At 46.5% G+C, this 18,075-nt stretch overlaps 1 protein-coding gene across 2 annotated transcripts in view; it reads left to right on the top strand.

The window, feature by feature from the left end:
- SORD (sorbitol dehydrogenase) overlaps positions 1-17,064 on the top strand; it is a 34,961-nt gene extending 17,897 nt beyond the window's left edge. The window contains exons 4-10 of one of the 2 annotated variants that reach the window (XM_061182193.1): positions 3,671-3,830; positions 7,892-8,010; positions 10,906-10,971; positions 11,111-11,275; positions 11,945-12,120; positions 15,729-15,850; positions 16,770-17,064. In XM_061182193.1, the coding sequence (XP_061038176.1) occupies positions 3,671-3,830; positions 7,892-8,010; positions 10,906-10,971; positions 11,111-11,275; positions 11,945-12,120; positions 15,729-15,850; positions 16,770-16,935 (974 nt within the window). In that variant the 3' untranslated portion in view covers positions 16,936-17,064. The remainder of the gene's footprint in view (positions 1-3,670; positions 3,831-7,891; positions 8,011-10,905; positions 10,972-11,110; positions 11,276-11,944; positions 12,121-15,728; positions 15,851-16,769) is intronic. The other variant, XM_061182194.1, reaches the window with a different exon arrangement.
- Positions 17,065-18,075: the final 1,011 nt, after the last annotated feature.

The following is an 18,075-nucleotide window of genomic DNA, read 5'->3' as shown; positions in this document are numbered from 1 at the left end:
TGTGCCTAAAGTAGTGTCTGGGGGAAGTTTATAGCATTCGATTCTTATATGAAAAATAAGAAAAGTCCCAACTCAATGATGTATACTTCCACCTCATATCCTACATGAAAATAAAAGTCAGATGGAGTAGTAAATAACTTTATATAGAAAGGCAAATCTTCTAAAACTATTATAAGGAAATTTGGGAGGGAGTTCAAGGGAAGATTGTAGGGGTACAGCACAGTTTTTGATTTTCCATATTACCCTGCTAGTGTTTGAGAGTCTCCTGCAGAGGCAGGGGGTGGCTATGGCTCACCATGGGGACAAGGACACTGGCAGCAGAAGTTCTGGAAAGTAATCCTTGACGTGAGCCCTCCTAGAGTCCACCATTAGCCCCACCAGAGTCTCTAGTGTATTTTTTTTTTAAGTTTTTTTTTGGCTCTATCCTTTTTTTTTTTTTAATTTATTTATTTATTCATTTATTTTTGGCTGTGTTGGGTCTTCGTTTCTGTGCGAGGGCTTTCTCTAGTTGCGGCAAGCGGGGGCCACTCTTCATCGCGGTGCGCGGGCCTCTCACTATTGTGGCCTCTCTTGTTGTGGAGCACAGGCTCCAGACGCGCAGGCTCAGCAGTTGTGGCTCATGGGCCTAGTTGCTCCGCGGCATGTGGGATCTTCCCAGACCAGGGCTCGAACCCGTGTCCCCTGCATTAGCAGGCAGATTCTCAACCACTGCGCCACCAGGGAAGCCCCTCTAGTGTATTTTTTTTTTATTTCAGTTATTGTATTCTTCAGCTCTGTTTGGTTCTTCTTTATATTTTCTAACTCTTTGTTAAACTTCTCACTGTGTTCATCCATTCATCTCCCAAGTTCATTGAGCAACTTTATGATCATTACCTTGAACTAACTCTTTATTGGGTAGATGCTTATCTCCACTTCACTTAGTTCTTCTGAGGTTTTATCTTGTTCCTTTGTTTAGAACATACTCTTCTACCGCCTCATTTTGCCTAATTCTGTTTTTATTCCTATACATTAGTTAGATCAGTTTCATTTCCCAATCTTAGAGAATTAGACTGATGTAAGAGATGTACTATGGGGCCAGCAGCACACTCCCTCTGGTCACCAGAAGGGTGTCACCTATGTGGGCTGCATGGGGCCTTCTGTTGTGGCATGCTGACTACTGTGGGTTGGTGGGTCTGGTCCCTGGCCTAGTTGGAGGCCATGCCCTGCTTTGTGCCGAGGCTGCCGGCCACTGGTAGCTGAGGCTGAGTCCTGGCATGGCTGGCTGTGCAGCCTGTGGGGTCCTGGGACTGGTTCTGACTGACTGGTGGGCACGTAAGCCCTTTGCACTAATAAGCAAGAGGGAGAACTCCAAAATGGCACTTGTTAGCACCAGTGTTCTTGTGGTAGAACAGGCTGCCCCAAATTGCTGCCGCCACCATCTATGCTCCCAGAAGGAGTCCCAGTTACCTCCTGCCTCTCTGGGAAGCTCTCCAAGATTAGCAAGTGGTTCTGACCCAGCTGCCTTTCAAATTACTGCCTCTGTGCTGGGTCTCAGTGTGTGAGATTTTGTGAGTACCCTTTAATAGTGAAGTCTCTGTTTCCTACAGCCCCCTCTGGCTCTCTTGTACAAAAGTCTTGTTGGCCTTCAAAGCAGATGTTTTGGGGATTCGTCTTCCCAGTGTAGGACCCCTGGGCTGGGGAGCCCGATGTGGGGCTCTGACCTTGGATTCTCTTGGAGGAGAACCTCTGCATATGTAATTATTCTCCTGTTTGTGGGTTGCCTACCCACAGGTGTAGGTCTTGACTATACTGTATCTCTGCCACTCCTACCCATCTGTTGTAGTTCCTTCTTCATATCTTTAGTTGTGGAAAATCTTTTCTGCTAGTTCTCATTGATAGTTGCTCTGTAAATGTAATTTTGGTGTGCCTATGGGAGAAGGTGAGCTCAGGTTCTTCTTACTCTGCCGTCTTGGTCACACCCTCCTGCCTTTTTATCTTATTGTTTGAATTTCCTCTGTGATAGTACCAGCTCAGATAATTATAATAATGATAAATTCAATAAAAATTGTTATTAATGCTACTATATATTACTACTACTACAATCACCCTCACTACCAGTACTTTTAATGTGTACTTACTACATACCAGGACTACACTATCCGGTAAGTCGTTTTAACACAAAAGACTTACAAAAATAGCTTAACATGTCTCTGCTTGGTGAAGGGCAGACCTCTCACAGGTTCTTCTCAGGCTCCTAACACAGTCCTCAGGCACAGGTGGGCCCTAACTCTGTTAGTACACCCTCTGGGGGTGGGGGTGGGGATTGCCTGGGAAGGGACTTGAAGGAATGAAATTTCTGAGGTAGTGTTAATGTTCTTTGTCTTGATGGGCGTTTACATTACACAGGTGAATGCCTTTATCAGCTTCATCTAATGATCTACTTAATATTTGTGCATTTTGTCAGCATCTAAATTTTACCTTAATAAGGAACCATAAACAAGTATTGAACTCTAGTTAATGATATGCAAGCTGAAGTATAATGATAGGAAGCTGAGTGACATGTACCCATGTGTGCAACCTACTTTGAAATGCATTAGAAAAGAAGATGAATTGATGGATGGAAGAGAGATGGATAGATGGGATGGATATGTGATAAAGTGAATGTAGCTAAATTTTTTTTTTTTTTAAGTACCAAGGATGTTTATTCTCAGGGCTGATATTGAATCTGTGGCTACAGGTAATATGTCACTATTTTGAGAATAAAAGTTCCCATTATCTTCATTCTTTGCAAGTCTTCAGCCACAAAGTTACACATTATTCTCATAACAAGATAAGTGAATCAGGCTGGAAGGGGATTACGGAGGTACACTGATGATAAAAGCAAAGGGGAGCAAACACTTGTACAAGCATATTGTCCCAGTTACCTTGAAGGTTAAGTTTCAGATTAATTTGTAGCTAAATGTTAATTGAAGAAACCAAGTTGAGAACATCTGGGTGTTCACCATACAGTTCTTTCAACTTTGCTGCACGTTTGAAAATTTTCATACTAAGAAGATGGAAGAGCCATTCTAAAGCTTGGTTTCCATGTGGGCGTAGGGAGACACAGAATAGAAGTACAATAGAGCTGGCCATTCACAAGCCTGAATGTTACTCTGCTGTACCAGAGTCTGAGGCCTCTGTGGGTCATTTGCCTTAGTGGTTCTGCTAACCAGGAATCAGTTATTGTCTAGGAGACTGAACATAAAACATGCCATCATTATGACTCCCTTCAGCATATTATCAAAACAGGTGAAGAAAAACATGCCTGCAAATTCCACACACTAGCCACCTCTTTCGCAGCAGTTTGAAATGGGAACTAAACCTGGCTTGATGGGACTGGTTGTGTGTTTCCCAAGCTGGGAGGTGGCTGTGGAGCTGGAGGGGCAAGTTGGCTTGTTCCATGAGCCAATAAAAGAGCAGACAGGCCAAACCAGCCTATGGAGAGGTGGACTGGTCATTTTCTTCCAGAGTGTATGTGCTGCATTTGGTATTTCCTTTGGAAGCACTAATGGGCTGGGCTTGCCTGGAGTACCCTGGGTCCCCAGCGGGCAGGGAGGCTCATTCGGCCAGATTCCCCTGCTGGCATCTGTCCATGAGCACGTGTCTCTTCACAGCATCTCTGCCCCTGCCTGTGTTTTTTTTTTTCCCCCAGGTGATCGTGTTGCCATCGAGCCTGGTGCTCCCCGAGAAGCTGATGAATTCTGCAAGATTGGCCGATACAATCTGTCACCAACCATCTTCTTCTGTGCCACGCCCCCTGATGACGGGAACCTCTGCCGGTTCTACAAGCACAATGCTAACTTCTGCTACAAGTTAGTGCCCATGGCCCACCTGTGCCACCTGGGACCTCTTCTCCAATGTTTGTTTGGTGCTCTTTCTTCTAGTTTCCTATAGTGGTTTCTTCATTCTTTTTAGCTCATAATTCTAGACATGAGGCATCCCTTGGCAGGCCTGCCCTTCTTGGAGGCATTGAGGGAGGGTAGCCTGACTAGGGCTAAGACTGACTCACAGTGCTTGGTTTTAGTCTTTCAGTCTAACTTTCCCTCACCTAGAGCAATAATAGAAAATCATTGCTGAAATCACTCACTCCTCTCCAGCCATCCTGGAGATAATTTATTGTGGTTGTCCTCCATTATTGGTTTCCACTGCAGCCACGAGAAAGAGATCTTGTAACAGTAGAGACCTTGGCAACAACTAGGGTTTACTGTGGCGTGGAGCCAGGACATGAGCTTTGGGACCCTGCATCCTCTCCCTCCTAGTGAGTGACTTTGAGGAAATGACTTAACCTTCTTCTGCTTCAGTCTCTTTTAATCACTTGGAGATTAAATAAGGCAATGCACATAAAGTCACAATTATTGTTTGTTTTTTTATTTATTTTTGGTTGCATTGGGTCTTCGTTGCTGTGCGTGGGCTTTCTCTAGTTGCGTCGAGCGGGAGCCACTCTTCGTTGCAGTGCATGGGCTTCTCATTGCGGTGGCTTCTCGTGTTGCGGAGCACTGGCTCTAGGCACACGGGCTTCAGTAGTTGTGGCTCACGGGCTCTAGAGCGCAGGCTCAGTAGTTGTGGCTCACGGGCTTAGTTGTTCTGCGGCATGTGGGATCTTCCCGGACCAGGGCTCGAACCCATGTCCCCTGCATTGGCAGATGGATTCCTAACCACTGTGCCACCAGGGATGTCCCCACAATTATTTTTATTATGTGCCTGGCCTTGTGCTAATAAGTGCTTTGCATGCCTTATTTAACTTTCATAACTGTAATGGCGAGGTGGGCACCAGTATTGCAGTGTTGTGTGAGAGTCAGCAGAGGCAGGAGAAGGCTAACTGGCTAATTGGCTTGAACACAGAACAGAGCCAGGAGTCAAGCTGGGGTGGCTGTGATTCTCAAGCTCCTGCCCTGTGCTCATTACCCTACCTCAACTCTCAAAGTGATTTGGGGAAGTTGTGTCTGGCTGAAGCAGAGTGCTATAACTTCTGCATGGGCCCCAGCCCATGGAGCTCTGGGATGCTGCTTTCCTTCTGAACCAACCAGGCGCATTTTCCTCCTACCCCAGCCTGGCCCCGGCAGTGACTCTTTTGGCCAGGATGGGGCTTGTCTTTTGAAGTCCAGGTGCCAGTCACAGGGGCAGTCTGACAGATCTGAGTTTTCTAGTGCCTACTGGAAGTCTTGAGAGGAGTCACAGGCCAGGGACCTCGTGATGAGTTTAAGTCAGCACTCTAGGAGAGAGCAGGTTACCTGCGCAGAGTCCACCTTTGAGCAAGTGGTTCCTGAATCTGCCCACTTTTTCTGGGTCCTTTCCAAGTCAAAGTGCCAAACAAGTGTTTCGTGGAAGGCAGAAGAGCATGGTGGTAAAGCTTGAGACTAACCACTGGTCTCTCCCATTTGCCAACTGTGTGACCTTGAGCAAGGCACTTAAACTTTGTAACCTCAATCTCCTGTGCAATGGAAATAATAGCATCGCCATGATGAAATGCATAGAATTAGTGATGGGATTCAGTGGGAAAAGCATATCAAGTACTCAACACGAGGCCTGGCACATAAGAGGAGTTCAGTAAACAGTGCCATGATGTGTCGTAGCTATGACCTTGTATCTGGGGGATGTTACAGGGATAGGCCTGAAAAGGAGCCTTGCACTGGGAATCGGGGTGGGGGGGGCGGGGGCGCAAGTGGTTTGCAGGGAATGGTGCGGGAGGAAGTGTTCTGGTTGGCAATGGCAAGGGGAGGGCTGTGGAAGGCCTCTAGGGGACATGCGACCCCTACCTTTCCTCTTCTCCCGGGGTACTTTGTATCTATGTCCCCAGCCCAGCCTTGGATCTACACCCTTCTCTCTGGTTTCTCTTTGTGCGGATTTGCACACTGCCACACCTTCTTTATTTTCCGACCCACCTTATTTTCTTTCTGTCTTCCTGCTTCCCCCTTGGCTTCTTGATCATTCTTTAACCCTTTTTCCTATTTCCTGAATCCCATTGTGAAAACCACCAAGTTGCTTTGTCATTTTCTGGTGTTTATAAAATCATGAACAGTTAGGGCCGGGAAGAAACTCATCCCCTTTCCCTCAACCTCCACTGAACAAGGTTGGGGAAGGAGGACCCAGTAACTCTCCCCAGGTCAGTGGCAAAAGGGCTGGACCCCAGGACTCTGGCTATGGCTGCATGTGTGATAAAGCAGCATCTGCCTAATCAGTGGAATAATCTCCCACGTAACAATCCTCTCTCATCACCATCCCCAATCCCATTTCTCCTTGGTATTCTTATTCCAAAGGGAAGTCAGAGCAGAAGATGAGAGGAGTACACAGTTCCTGACCACAGGCCACCCTCAGTTTAGCCCCAGAACCAGCTTTGGGGGAGGCCCAAATGTGAAGAGGCAGGACTGTCGGAGAGAGTGTGTGTGACTGTGGGTCCTGGAGAGAGTTTGGGAATCTTCATTATTTCACTTCAAACTTTTCCACCTTATTTGGAATTGATGGGATAGGTTTGGTGGGTAGAAGGGATGATGAAAACAGTCAGAGCAAGAGAGTGGATTGGCATGTGGGAAATGATGTGAGAGAAGCAGAGGGGAGGGAAGAAAAAAGGGGTGGTGGGCACCAGTCAGGCCGAATGCAGGCCTTGTTATTTATTCTGTGGAGGATCAGGGACAGAAGGATCATGGGGATGAGCACATGGTTTGGCTGCTGCTTTTTTCTCTTTTTGGAACTTGAGGGTTTTCACATTCTTGCGTGTGGAGGTTGTGGGTGTGCTGAATAAATACTGGGCAGTGAGGAGCTAGCAGAAGTTAGATATTAACTACGGAGCTGCTTGTACCGAGAGGCAGCCGATGCGGGACAGGCAGAGGGTATGGAATCAGGAGATCTGGGTTTAAGTCTTGGTCTTCTGCTCACTAACCTTGTAACCTTGGGCAAGTCTCTTAATGTCTTCTGCTTCGGTTCTGCTTCTGTAGAATAAAGGTAAAAACAAAGCCTGCCCGGGAATTCCCTGGCGGTCCAGTGGTTAGGACTCTGGGCTTTCACTGCCAAGGGCCAGGGTTCAACCCCTGGTCTGGCAACTATGATTCTGCAAGCCTTGTGGCCAAAAAAAAAAACCAACAACAACAAAGCCTGCCCTTCCTGCCTGACAAGGTCATGGTGAGGATTAAATGAGATATGGAGGAGAAAGCTCTCTAAATCTGTAAAGCATTATGCAAATATTTGCTGTCTTCATCAGTGGGATCGTTAAGAGGGTCAAGATGCCAGTGGACAGGGAAGTGAAAACCAAGAACCCAGTGGCAAAGGTGACACAGCATTTAATCTGCTTAACCAATCCAGGGACAGCCAGGCAGCTGCTGCTATCAGATGTGGTTCTTCTGGAGCGTGTAATATGGGAGACAATGTACAGAGTGAAATCAGCTTCTAATCACTGTTTTGCAAAGCTGCTGATAGTCTGGATTGTTTGCTAAAACGAAACCAGAAAGGTTATAAGTTTGAGAAGCAGATGAAATGCTGGAATGGTGTTAAGTTAAACCCTTGTGAAATGAACTTTTCAGTTATGAATGACAGCCACACCACGCTTTATCTTGGATAGCATTTTCAGAGGGGAGCAGTATGATATGGGCTCTGGAATCAGACGTATCTGGCTTCCAGTTCAAACCCTTTAAGCCTCTCAATACTCACTGGTTTTGAATTTTTGGAGCAAGTCATTTAATCCTCCAACGCTTGGTTTCCTCGTCTGTAAAATGGGAATAATAATATCTACCACAGAACTATTCTGAGGATTTACATGAGTGAATGTATGTAAATTACTTAGCACCTTGCCCAGCACATAAATTAAAGCTCAATAAATATTAGCTATTGTTATTGTTGTTAACCCAGAGGGACTAACTAAGTGTGTTGAATGACTCCTCAGACTTCCTGACAATGTCACCTTTGAGGAAGGGGCCCTGATTGAGCCACTGTCTGTGGGGATCCATGCCTGCCGGCGAGCTGGAGTCACCCTGGGGCACAGGGTCTTTGTGTGCGGAGCTGGTAAGAAACAGATGACACCCTGGTTATGAGTTCATTAAAGGGGAATGTGGGGATCCCTCTGCCCATTTCATTCCCCCTCCAAGGGCTGAAATTGGTCCTAGAATCTTTCAGGGTTAGGGAGGATCACAGTGTCCCATTCCTTCAATGACACGCACTTTGCTAAATAAATATATGCAGGCATGGTAGTAACCAATGTTATTTCCTAGGCAACATAACCCTTTTGTTCACTTAAAGAATGCAATTTGGGATTATTTTTCAACCCTTGACAGGAAACTAGGGAAATATTTTTGGTAGTAAAGGGAAGAGCAACTTTTGGAACTTTCAAATCATCCTAGAGAACTGGTCTCCTGGTCCTTCCAGAATGAGGCAGCCCATGCTCATGACCAGCAGAAGGAGTGGGGTCCAGCCCACCGTGAGTCAGCACTCTGCCCACATTGGCTTGCAGCTAGCTGCCTTCTTCCTCCCCTGCTTCCAGTCGCTTGAACAAGCCTAGCAGCCTCAGACTGAATCATCTAGGCTTCTAACTGCTTCTGGTGACCCAAACAACACACTCCACTCTTTGTGGGTGTGATCTGGTATTCCTCATACACTTTTATTTTTTTATTGAGGTATAACTGACGTATAACATTATATTAGTTTCAGGTGTACAACATAATGATTTGATATTTGTATATATTGCGAAATGATCAGCACAATAAGTCTAGTTAACATCTGTCGCCACACAGCTATAAAATTTTTTTTCTTATGATAAGAACTTTTAAGATCTATTCTCTTAGCAACTTTCATATATGCAATACAGTATTAACATAACATTAACATAACAGTCACCATGCTGTACATTAGATACCCAGGACTTATTTATTTTATAACCGGAAGTTTGTACCTTTTGACCCTCTTCATCCATTTCACTGCTGCCACCACCACCTCTGGCAATCAATCTATTCTCCATATCTATGAGCTCAGCTCCGTATCTATGGAATATTATATATATATATATATATATACATATATATATATATATACACACACACACACACACACACACACACACACACACACACACACACATTTTCTTTGCCTATTCATCCATTGATGAACACTTAGGTGGCTTCCATATCTGGGCTATTGTAAATAATGCTGCAGTGAATATGGGGGTGGAGATAACATTTTGAGTAAGTTTTTGTTTTCTTTGGATAAAATTCCACTTCTGAGTAGAAGTAGAATTGCTGGATCATTTTTGAGGAATCTCCACACTGTTTTCCGTAGTGTCTGCACCAATTTACATTCCCACCAACAGGGCATAGGGGTTTCCTTTTCTCTGCATCCTCACCAATACTTGTTACTTGTTGTCTTTTTGATAATAGCCATTCTAACAGGTGTACAGTGATATCTCTTTGTGGTATTGATTTACATTTCTCTGATTAGTGATGTTGAGCATCCTTTCATGTTTATTTTGGCCATCTGTATGTATTCTTTGGAAAACTGTCTAGTCATATCCTCTGCTCATTTTTCAATCAGATTGCTTTTTTGCTATTGAGTTGTGCAAGTTCTTATATATATTTTTGGATATTAACCCATATCAAATATATGATTTGCAAATATTTTTCTCCTACTCAACATGTTGCCTTTTTCATTTTGTTGATGTTTCCTTTGCTGTGCAGAAGCTTTTTAGTTTGATACAGTCCCACTTGTTTATTTTTGCTTTTATTGCCTTTGCTTTTGGTGTCAAATCCCAACACTCAAGACTGATGTCAGGGAGCTTACTGCCTATGTTTTCTTCTAGGAGTTTTATGGTTTCAGGTCTTATATTCAAGTCATTAATCCATTTTGAGTTAATCCTCATACACTTTGTGACTGATTTTCTTTGTCAGGGCCAAATAAGTGACTACAGGGCTTCCTAAGCAGGGTGATGGGTGTAGAACAGACTTGCCTCAATGAGCCAGCAGACTGTAGGATTCACGTGACAGATTTTTTTTTAAAAAACTCTGCATAAGTAATACTTTTTTGCCATAAAAAAAGAAATTAAGTCATACATACCACATACATACCACACCTGCACGCATGTGCACACACACAAAAATTCACTGATAGCCCCATCACCCATCAGCCTGAGAGAACCACTGTTAACATTTTGGTGTAGAATATTTCAGTTTGGTTTTTGTTTTTGTTTGTTTAATTCATGAGATCATCCTGAATATGCTTCATTTTACCTACTCTTTTAAAAAATTAATATATTATGAACATTTTTCTATGTCATTAGATAAAAGAGTTAGATGACATAATTTTTAATAGCTGTGTAGTATCCTTCTGTAGTTTACTTAACTAATCACCCCTTTGTTGGTTATTTCAGGTATTTCTCAGTGTTTTGCTTTCTGGGCAAACTCACTAAATTATTCTCAAGGGGAGTGTCCGAAAAGCAAATCCTCAAAGATATTCTGCATAGCCTTATTTGTGGTCTGGTTTTTGTGTTAAAACCATCTAGTGTGCCTATAAAGTGGGGAAGCAGGTGGTCTTTGGGCTGATTCTCAGGCACCTGAACATCCTGGAGCTGCCTGAGCAGCTGGGTCAACCTAGGACACCCTCCAAGGTGGTCCTCAGAGGGCACCTGAAAGGATACGTCTCACCTTGGGGAGGCATGATGGGTTCTAAGAAGGTAGGGGGTCAAAGAGAGAACAGGAGCCCAGCACTGGGAGCAGATTCCAGGTAGAGGACAATCCCTCATGCACTCATTTACTCATGCATTCAACAAACAGGTGTTAAGGTCTCACTATATGTTAGGCACTGGGATAGATGCTAGAGGTACTCAAAAGATACAGTTCCTGTCCATGGCCTAGACAAGGGGGAGAGCTGGTGTTTAATATTTCACAAATGTCTCCTATTTCCTGCTTTATTTAGGGCCAATTGGACTGGTCAGTTTGCTCGTGGCCAAAGCAATGGGTGCATCTCAAGTGGTGGTGACTGGTAAGGTTTTCTTCTTTTTAAATCTCCTTGGCATGGAAGCAGCTGGGCCTACAGTTTTGGAGCAGGGGCATGAGACCTGTTCCCTTCCTGGAGTAGTGGGTTTCTAAAGAGGCTCCTGCTCTTTTCTTCTGGGTTCCAGGGTTGAAAAGCCCACCAGGAGATGACCAAGTCAGGGCTGAGGAGGAGACTCTTTTGAAGCTCCTGGGAGAGGGTGGCTGCTGCAGAGAAGAGGACCTGGCTCTTTATATGTGGACCTCAGATGCTTATACTGCCCACTTGGTCCTAAGAAGAGTTTCAGCCCTTGGTTTGTTTGACCAAGCTCAGAGGGTGTGTGTGCGTGTGTGTGTGTGATGTGGAGTTAGTGGGGTATGTGATGTATAAGAGGATGTTTATGTGTGATGTGTGTGGTATGAGTGAGAGACAGGTACTCGTGTGTGTGAGGAGGGGTTCTCTGACAGGACATGTGGGTATGTGTGTATGGAGCAGCGTGGTATGTATGGAAGCGTGTGGGGTATAGAAGGGTGTGTGTGTGTGGAGAAGGCATCTGTGAGAGAGAATGTGTGTGTGTATAATGTATCTGAGAGTGTATGTGTGAGGAACGGTTATATGTGAGAGTGTGTGGGTGAGCATGTAGAGTTGTGTGGTGTATGGGGTGTTGTGGATATTTGAGGGGAGTGGGGATGCAGAAGGGTGTCATTGCGTGTTTTGTGTGAGAAGGTGAGAGAGTATGTGTGTAGCTGTGTAGAGCTGTGTGGTATGTATGGGGGTGTATGGGAATGTAGAAGGATGTGGATGTTTGGGAAGTTATCTAAGAGATTGTGTGTGAGGGTGTGTTTAGAGAGTATGTGTGTTGGGCTCAGTGACACCATCACTACACCAGAGCTTCCTTGCCATTGGAATCTGCACCTTCATTTGTTCTCCCTAATCCACCATCCAGTTTCTCAGTTTGAAAGAAACTTTTGTTCAACTTTAGATCTGTCAGCCTCTCGGTTGTCTAAAGCCAAGGAAGTTGGAGCTGATTTCCTTCTCCAGATCTCCAATGAGAGCCCTCAGGAAATTGCCAATAAAGTGGAAGGCCTGCTGGGGTGCAAGCCAGAAGTTACCATCGAGTGCACAGGGGTGGAGACCTCCATCCAGGCGGGCATATACGTGAGTGGAATAAGGGTAGCTAAGCTGGTAGGCAGCTTCAGGGAATCAGTGCAGGGTAGTGAACCAAGTAGGATTCCTAGGATCAAGCTTCTCCACTGATTTGCTATGTTGACCACCCCTCCCCCCACCAGGTAATTCCTTGTTAACTGCTTTCTTATCTCTCTTGTGGAGGTAGTGACATTTCCCTAACATCTTCATTGGGTTACTGTGAAGTTCAAACTAGGTAACAGATATACATGGGCCTTGAAAGATGTTAAGTGACCCATACCTTTAGGATGGGATTGCTGCTATGATCACATCTGTGATCATGAAAATAGTGCTCTTGGTAAAAAAAAAAATCAACAGGAGGAACAAGGAACCATGCCTTAGTTGAGTGTGGGAAATCCCTATCTTGTTTTATTGAGGAAAACTGTAGTCTTTGATCCAAACTAACAGTTGTTAATTCAGTTAGTCACAAAGGTGAGATGATATTTCAGGGTCACAGCTGTCTACTACTGTCCTTTCCCAGAACTAGGAACAGATAAGCTGCTAATACCTGATTTACCCCTCAGCAACCAACCAGTAATTTATGGGATGTTGGAGGGGGAGGGGCAGGGAGGAATAGAATTGACAAATCAAAGTACGAGGAAAAGAAGGAAGAAAAGAATAAGAGCTAGATTCCGAGCTCTACTGTGGGCCGTGTCCTCTGCTGTGTGCTTTATAAACGTGATGCCTAATCTGCATAATAGCCCTGAAAATGAGTTCTCGTTTTCCACATTTTACAAGGAGAGCGGCCCAGTGACTCGCCTTGAGCGCACTGCTCCAGTGCCTGGGCTTTTCTTACTCCATCTGGCTCCTCCGGAGAGGAAGGGATAGAGGGGACAAGGAACCAGTGCTAGGGTGGGAGGGGCTGGGCTGGGGAGAGCATCGGTAGCTGGCACTGCTGGGCACTCCTGCCCTGTCTCCCAAACTGCTTTCCCACAGCAGCACATGCTTCTTCCTTCCTTCTGAGTCACAGCCAGTCACACACAAGGGCATTGTCCACCATACAAGACATTCTGGGAAAACCTGATCCCTCGAGCTGTGTGGCACGGCCCTCAAGCCTGGCACACCCAGGCAGAGCTGCCTTCCCCTCCTCCTACCAAGATGCATATGGCACCGGGGGCCAAGGAAGCAGCGGGAAAAGCCAGGAGCAGGTGCCACTTTTGCCCTAACCTTGTTCCAGCTGGAATCAGCCAGCTCTCTGCTCCACTGTCCGAGACAGTCAGTGGTCACCATGTGGGAAGGGGCAAAGAGAAACCAAAACCCAGAGGGCGATGGGTCTGTGTGTGATCAATGGAGCTATGTTCGACCCATGGCAGGTCTTGGGTTCCTGCCTCGTGCCTGGCTTTGTGCCAGACACCTTGAGGGCTTGACCAGTAAGGTGCGTCTACTGTCTTCAAGTTGTCAGCAGGTCAGTGACCCCCACTCAAGAGAGAGGCAGTAAAAGACATGGCTTCCTAGTGCAGGTCCTTCCTTCCTCTTGTGCCCTGCCTGGAGGGCATCTGAGAACAAGTTGATATCTCCAGCTGTTGATGGTGGGGGCCCAGTTGCCAGGCTGCCTGAGGTGGGCGTGGAGGTAAATGTGACCCAAGGGCCTTATGAAGCCTGAAGCCGGTGCCTGTCCTGAGTGGGGAGTGGAGCATCATGCATGACAGGTGCTGTAGAATGCTGCAGGTCACTCTGCCAAGGGGCAGGTTAGGTGGAGGCACCTTATGGACATACCTGAGAGTCACCTTTCTGCCATGTGATGTCTAGATAATGTTCGTGAGGAGACATAGCAAATGCTTAGGATAGAATTGATGTCATCTCCTTGGTGTAGAAGTCACAACAACAAAACAGTGGTCTGAGATTTCCTTTGCCTGTGGTCAGTAAGCTACTGGCCTCCTGGCAGCCTGGGATGACCAGTTTGGAAGAGGTTCCTCTTCCTCCTTACCAGGTGGAGAGGAAGTGCTGAATGGGCAACAGTTTTCCTGGAAATTTTCTCAGTGTATTCTGTGGCTCCCTCACGATTCTGAACCCCTCCCCCAACACTTTTCCAATGAGGACAGCAATGTTTTTCAGTTGTGAGATACCCTCCCCCTTACTAACAGTGTTTATATGTCACAGATGATTTGTAAGTGACTGCGCGCCAATAAAAACAGAAAACGTGCCAAACGTTGAGCCCATCCTAGTGCCAGCCACTGTGACTGTCACCCCTAAGAGCCCTGCTGAGGGGGAGGCATCGTCCTATTCTCACACATGAGGAACCCATGGCTGAGAGAGCACCGTCTAGGGTCCCAGAGCTCAAAAGTACAAATGCTGGGAGTCACCTCCACACTACAGGCCTCTCTCCAGGGTGTATCCTTCCCCTCGGAGGTAGAAGCTGTGATGTTTGCTGTCTTACTGCTCCATTGTTTAGCACTTAGAATGGTCCCAGTAAGTGCTTTCTGCTGTTAACTGTAATGAAAACTTAGCATGAATGAATTGTCCATTTTTCTGTCCCTCACAGCATTGAGCACAATGACCCCCCAAAATCTCTGAAGCAGGCCTAGCACTCATGTGAAGTTATGTGGAGATTGTCGGGGAAAATTTTGCTCTCTGCCCACTCAAAGAGGAAACTGATGAATCCATTATGACTGATGCCATTGGGTGAATGTCTCTGGAACAAAAATTTCTAATTGCCAGCCTGCACATATAAGGCAGTTTTTAAACCACAGAAGTCCTATAGCCCTCCCCATTGGTATAGTACTTGGTAGTTTTTTTTTTTTACCAACAAGGTGGTCCCTTAGAGGTTTGACACTCTGTCTTGTGGGGAGCACTCTGGAGGAGGAAGTGGCTGACACCAACATCTGGTACTGAATTAGTAAAGCTTTTTTTTTTTTTTTCTTAATTATTATTTTTTTAAATTTCATTTATTTTATTTTTGCTGTGTTGCATCTTTGTTGCCTCATGCACGCTTCTCTCTGGTTGCGGTGAACGGGGGCTACTCTTCGTTGCGGTGCACGGGCTTCTCATTGTGGGGGCTTCTCTTGTTGCGGAGCACGGGCTCTAGGCACGTGGGCTTCAGTTGCTGTGGCACTTGTGCTCAGTAGTTGTGGCTCACAGGCTCTAGAGCACAGGCTCAGTAGTTGTGGCACACGGGCTTAGTTGCTCCGCGGCATGTGGGGTCTTCCCGGACCAGGGCTCGAACCCGTGTCCCCTGCATTGGCAGGCGGATTCTTAACCACTGCACCACCAGAGATGCCCCCTGAATTAGTAACCTTTGAAAGATGCTCAGTGGCTGCTGAAGGGTCAGCGTTGGTTGTAGGGGAGATTCTCATTGCTCTCTGGAGAACCTTTGCTGTTTCCTGGGATGTTGTGGACAGCAGAAGATGCTCCCACTGTGCCTCCACTGGTAAGTGTATTATTTCAGGATCTTTAAAGGACACATTGTTTACTCTGCTGCTCTGTTGAGTTTGGTTAACATGCTGAAGAGTCCAGCAGTATAGAAAGAGTCATACTCTCTGAAATTTTTGGTTACTTACCTGTTTGTATGGCAACAGTGCTACTGTGAGTGGGGTCTGCATTTTCTCATCTTCTTGGTTTTCTTGTTCTTACCTCTTCTTCAGGCCACTCAATCTGGTGGGACACTGGTGCTTGTGGGGCTGGGCTCTGAGATGACCAGTGTGCCCCTAGTGCACGCAGCTACCAGGGAGGTGGACATCAAGGGTGTGTTTCGATACTGCAACACGTGAGTATGTTTTGGGTGAGCCAGGGTGGCGAGTGGCCAGCAAGTCCAGGGAAGGCCCTACGTGGCCTCTGGGACCAAGAGTCTCTGCCTGTTTATTCATGAGGGGCACTCCCTGGCCACACTGACGGCCGTGCGTTACAATAAGGATCCAAAGATAGAGCATTCACTTGTGGTTAAAGAATGGGAGGGCAGAGCTGACAGGGCTGTAGGGAAAGAGGGAGGGAGGGGGATTTTGAAACATGCTCTTCTTGGATATCTGCCACTCATTGCCTAGGCCCTCTCTTTTCCATTTCTTTAAGTGGCCAGATCTCCATTTTCCCCCTTTAAAGGGAAGAAGGAGAGAAATAGGACAACCGCAAGAACTCAAGTTCCTTGGTTCTCACTCCAGATCCCCAGGTTCCACCCTGGGACGTGAGAGGGTCTTAATAAATCCCACCTCATGTTCTGTGGGTCCATCCTCTCCCCTGCTGGGGCACTCTGTCCAGGACCACCTTCCCCACCAGTGGCCCTTTCTCCCATCTTTAGAGTCTGTAACCATTCCCTCAGCAGAGTGCTAGTTTTCCAGTAAACTCTGCCAAGCCAAGCTGCTACAGGGTATGATTGGATCATCCTGGGCTTCCCCACTGAAGGCTTATCTGCCTTTTCACAGTGGCTTCCATATCCCTTATGCCTTCATGCCAAAGGAATCCTAGGCTTCATGGCAGACATTGCAGACAGGCGGGGGACATTTGGGAACAGACTCTGTACTCCTGAATTATAAGTCATAAGATCCTTTCCACCATTGTTGGCCTGTAGAAGTGACCTTGCAGAACCACAGAGCTACAAACAAATGTAGCCAAACTTATCTTGTGCTGGGTAGTTTTGGGGACCTCCCTCTTCCCTCCTGAAGGTTGAGTGTGATGCTTGTGATCTTTTCCAGATGGCCGATGGCGATTTCAATGCTTGCATCAAAGTCTGTGAATGTAAAGCCCTTGGTCACCCATCGGTTTCCTCTGGAGAAAGCTCTGGAGGCCTTTGAAACATCCAAAAAGGGATTGGGGTTGAAAGTCATGATCAAGTGTGACCCCAAGGACCAGAATCCATGATATGAATTGGGCTCTGTCCTTGTCCCCACTCTCAGCATCTTGGGGTTGAGTGGTTGGCTGGGCAGTGGTGGAAATTTCTTTTGAGTAGTAAGAATAATTAAAATAATTCATTATTAAAAGAGAGCCTTACACAGAGGAGTTGGTGTGCCTTAAAAACACAAGTAGGGGGACTTCCCTGGTGGCGCACTAGTTAAGAATCTGCCTGCCAATGCAGGGGACACGGGTTCAAGCCCTGGTCCGGGAAGATCCCACATGCTGCAGAGCAACAAAGCCTGTGTGCCACAACTACTGAACCTGCACTCTAGAGCCCACGAGCCACAACTACTGAGCCCGCATGCCACAACTACTGAAGCCCTCGCACCTAGAGCCCGTGCTCCGCAACAAGAGAAGCCACTGCAATGAGAAGCCCGCACACTGCAACGAAGAGTAGCCCCCGCTCTCCACAACTAGAGAAAGCCTGCGCGCACCAACGAAGACCCAACGCAGCCATAAATAAATTAATTAATTAAAAAACAAACAAACAAACAAACACAAGTAGAGAGGGACTTCCCTGACGACGCGGTGGTTAAGAATCCGCCTGCCAGTGTAGGGGACACGGGTTCGATCCCTGGTCTGGGAAGATCCCACATGCTACGGAGCAACTAAGTCCGTGCACCACAACTACTGAGCCTGCGCTCTAGAGCCCACGAGCTACAACTACTGAGCCCACGTGCTGCAACTACTGAAGCCCATGCGCCTAGAGCCCGTGCTCCACAACAAGAGAAGCCACCGCAATGAGAAGCCCATGCACCGCAACGAAGAGTAGCCCCCGCTCGCCGCAACTAGAGAAAAACCCGTGTGCAGCCACAAAGACCCAGTGCAGCCAAAATAAATAAATAAATAAATGTTTAAAAAAAGAAACACACAGGTAGGGAGAATTTGGGGGAACTTGTAGCCAGAATGACCTGTTCATGCTGATCAAAGTTCGGCAAGTAGAGCAGAGCTTGGCAGGTAGGTGCCGGGACTCCCCTTCTTCCTGGAGTGCCTGGAAGTTGAGTAAGGAAAGAAATCTGCCCATTGGGTTCCTGGTTCTACTGTGACTGTGGCCAGATGGGGGATGGGGGCTCAGTTATGAAGAGACCATTTACAGCTTTATCAAGA

Source organism: Eubalaena glacialis, chromosome 2, assembly GCF_028564815.1.
Source record: "Eubalaena glacialis isolate mEubGla1 chromosome 2, mEubGla1.1.hap2.+ XY, whole genome shotgun sequence".
NCBI lineage: Eukaryota > Metazoa > Chordata > Mammalia > Artiodactyla > Balaenidae > Eubalaena > Eubalaena glacialis.
The sequence above is the reverse complement of the archived record's forward strand: the minus strand, read 5'-3'. Positions and strand labels throughout refer to the sequence as shown.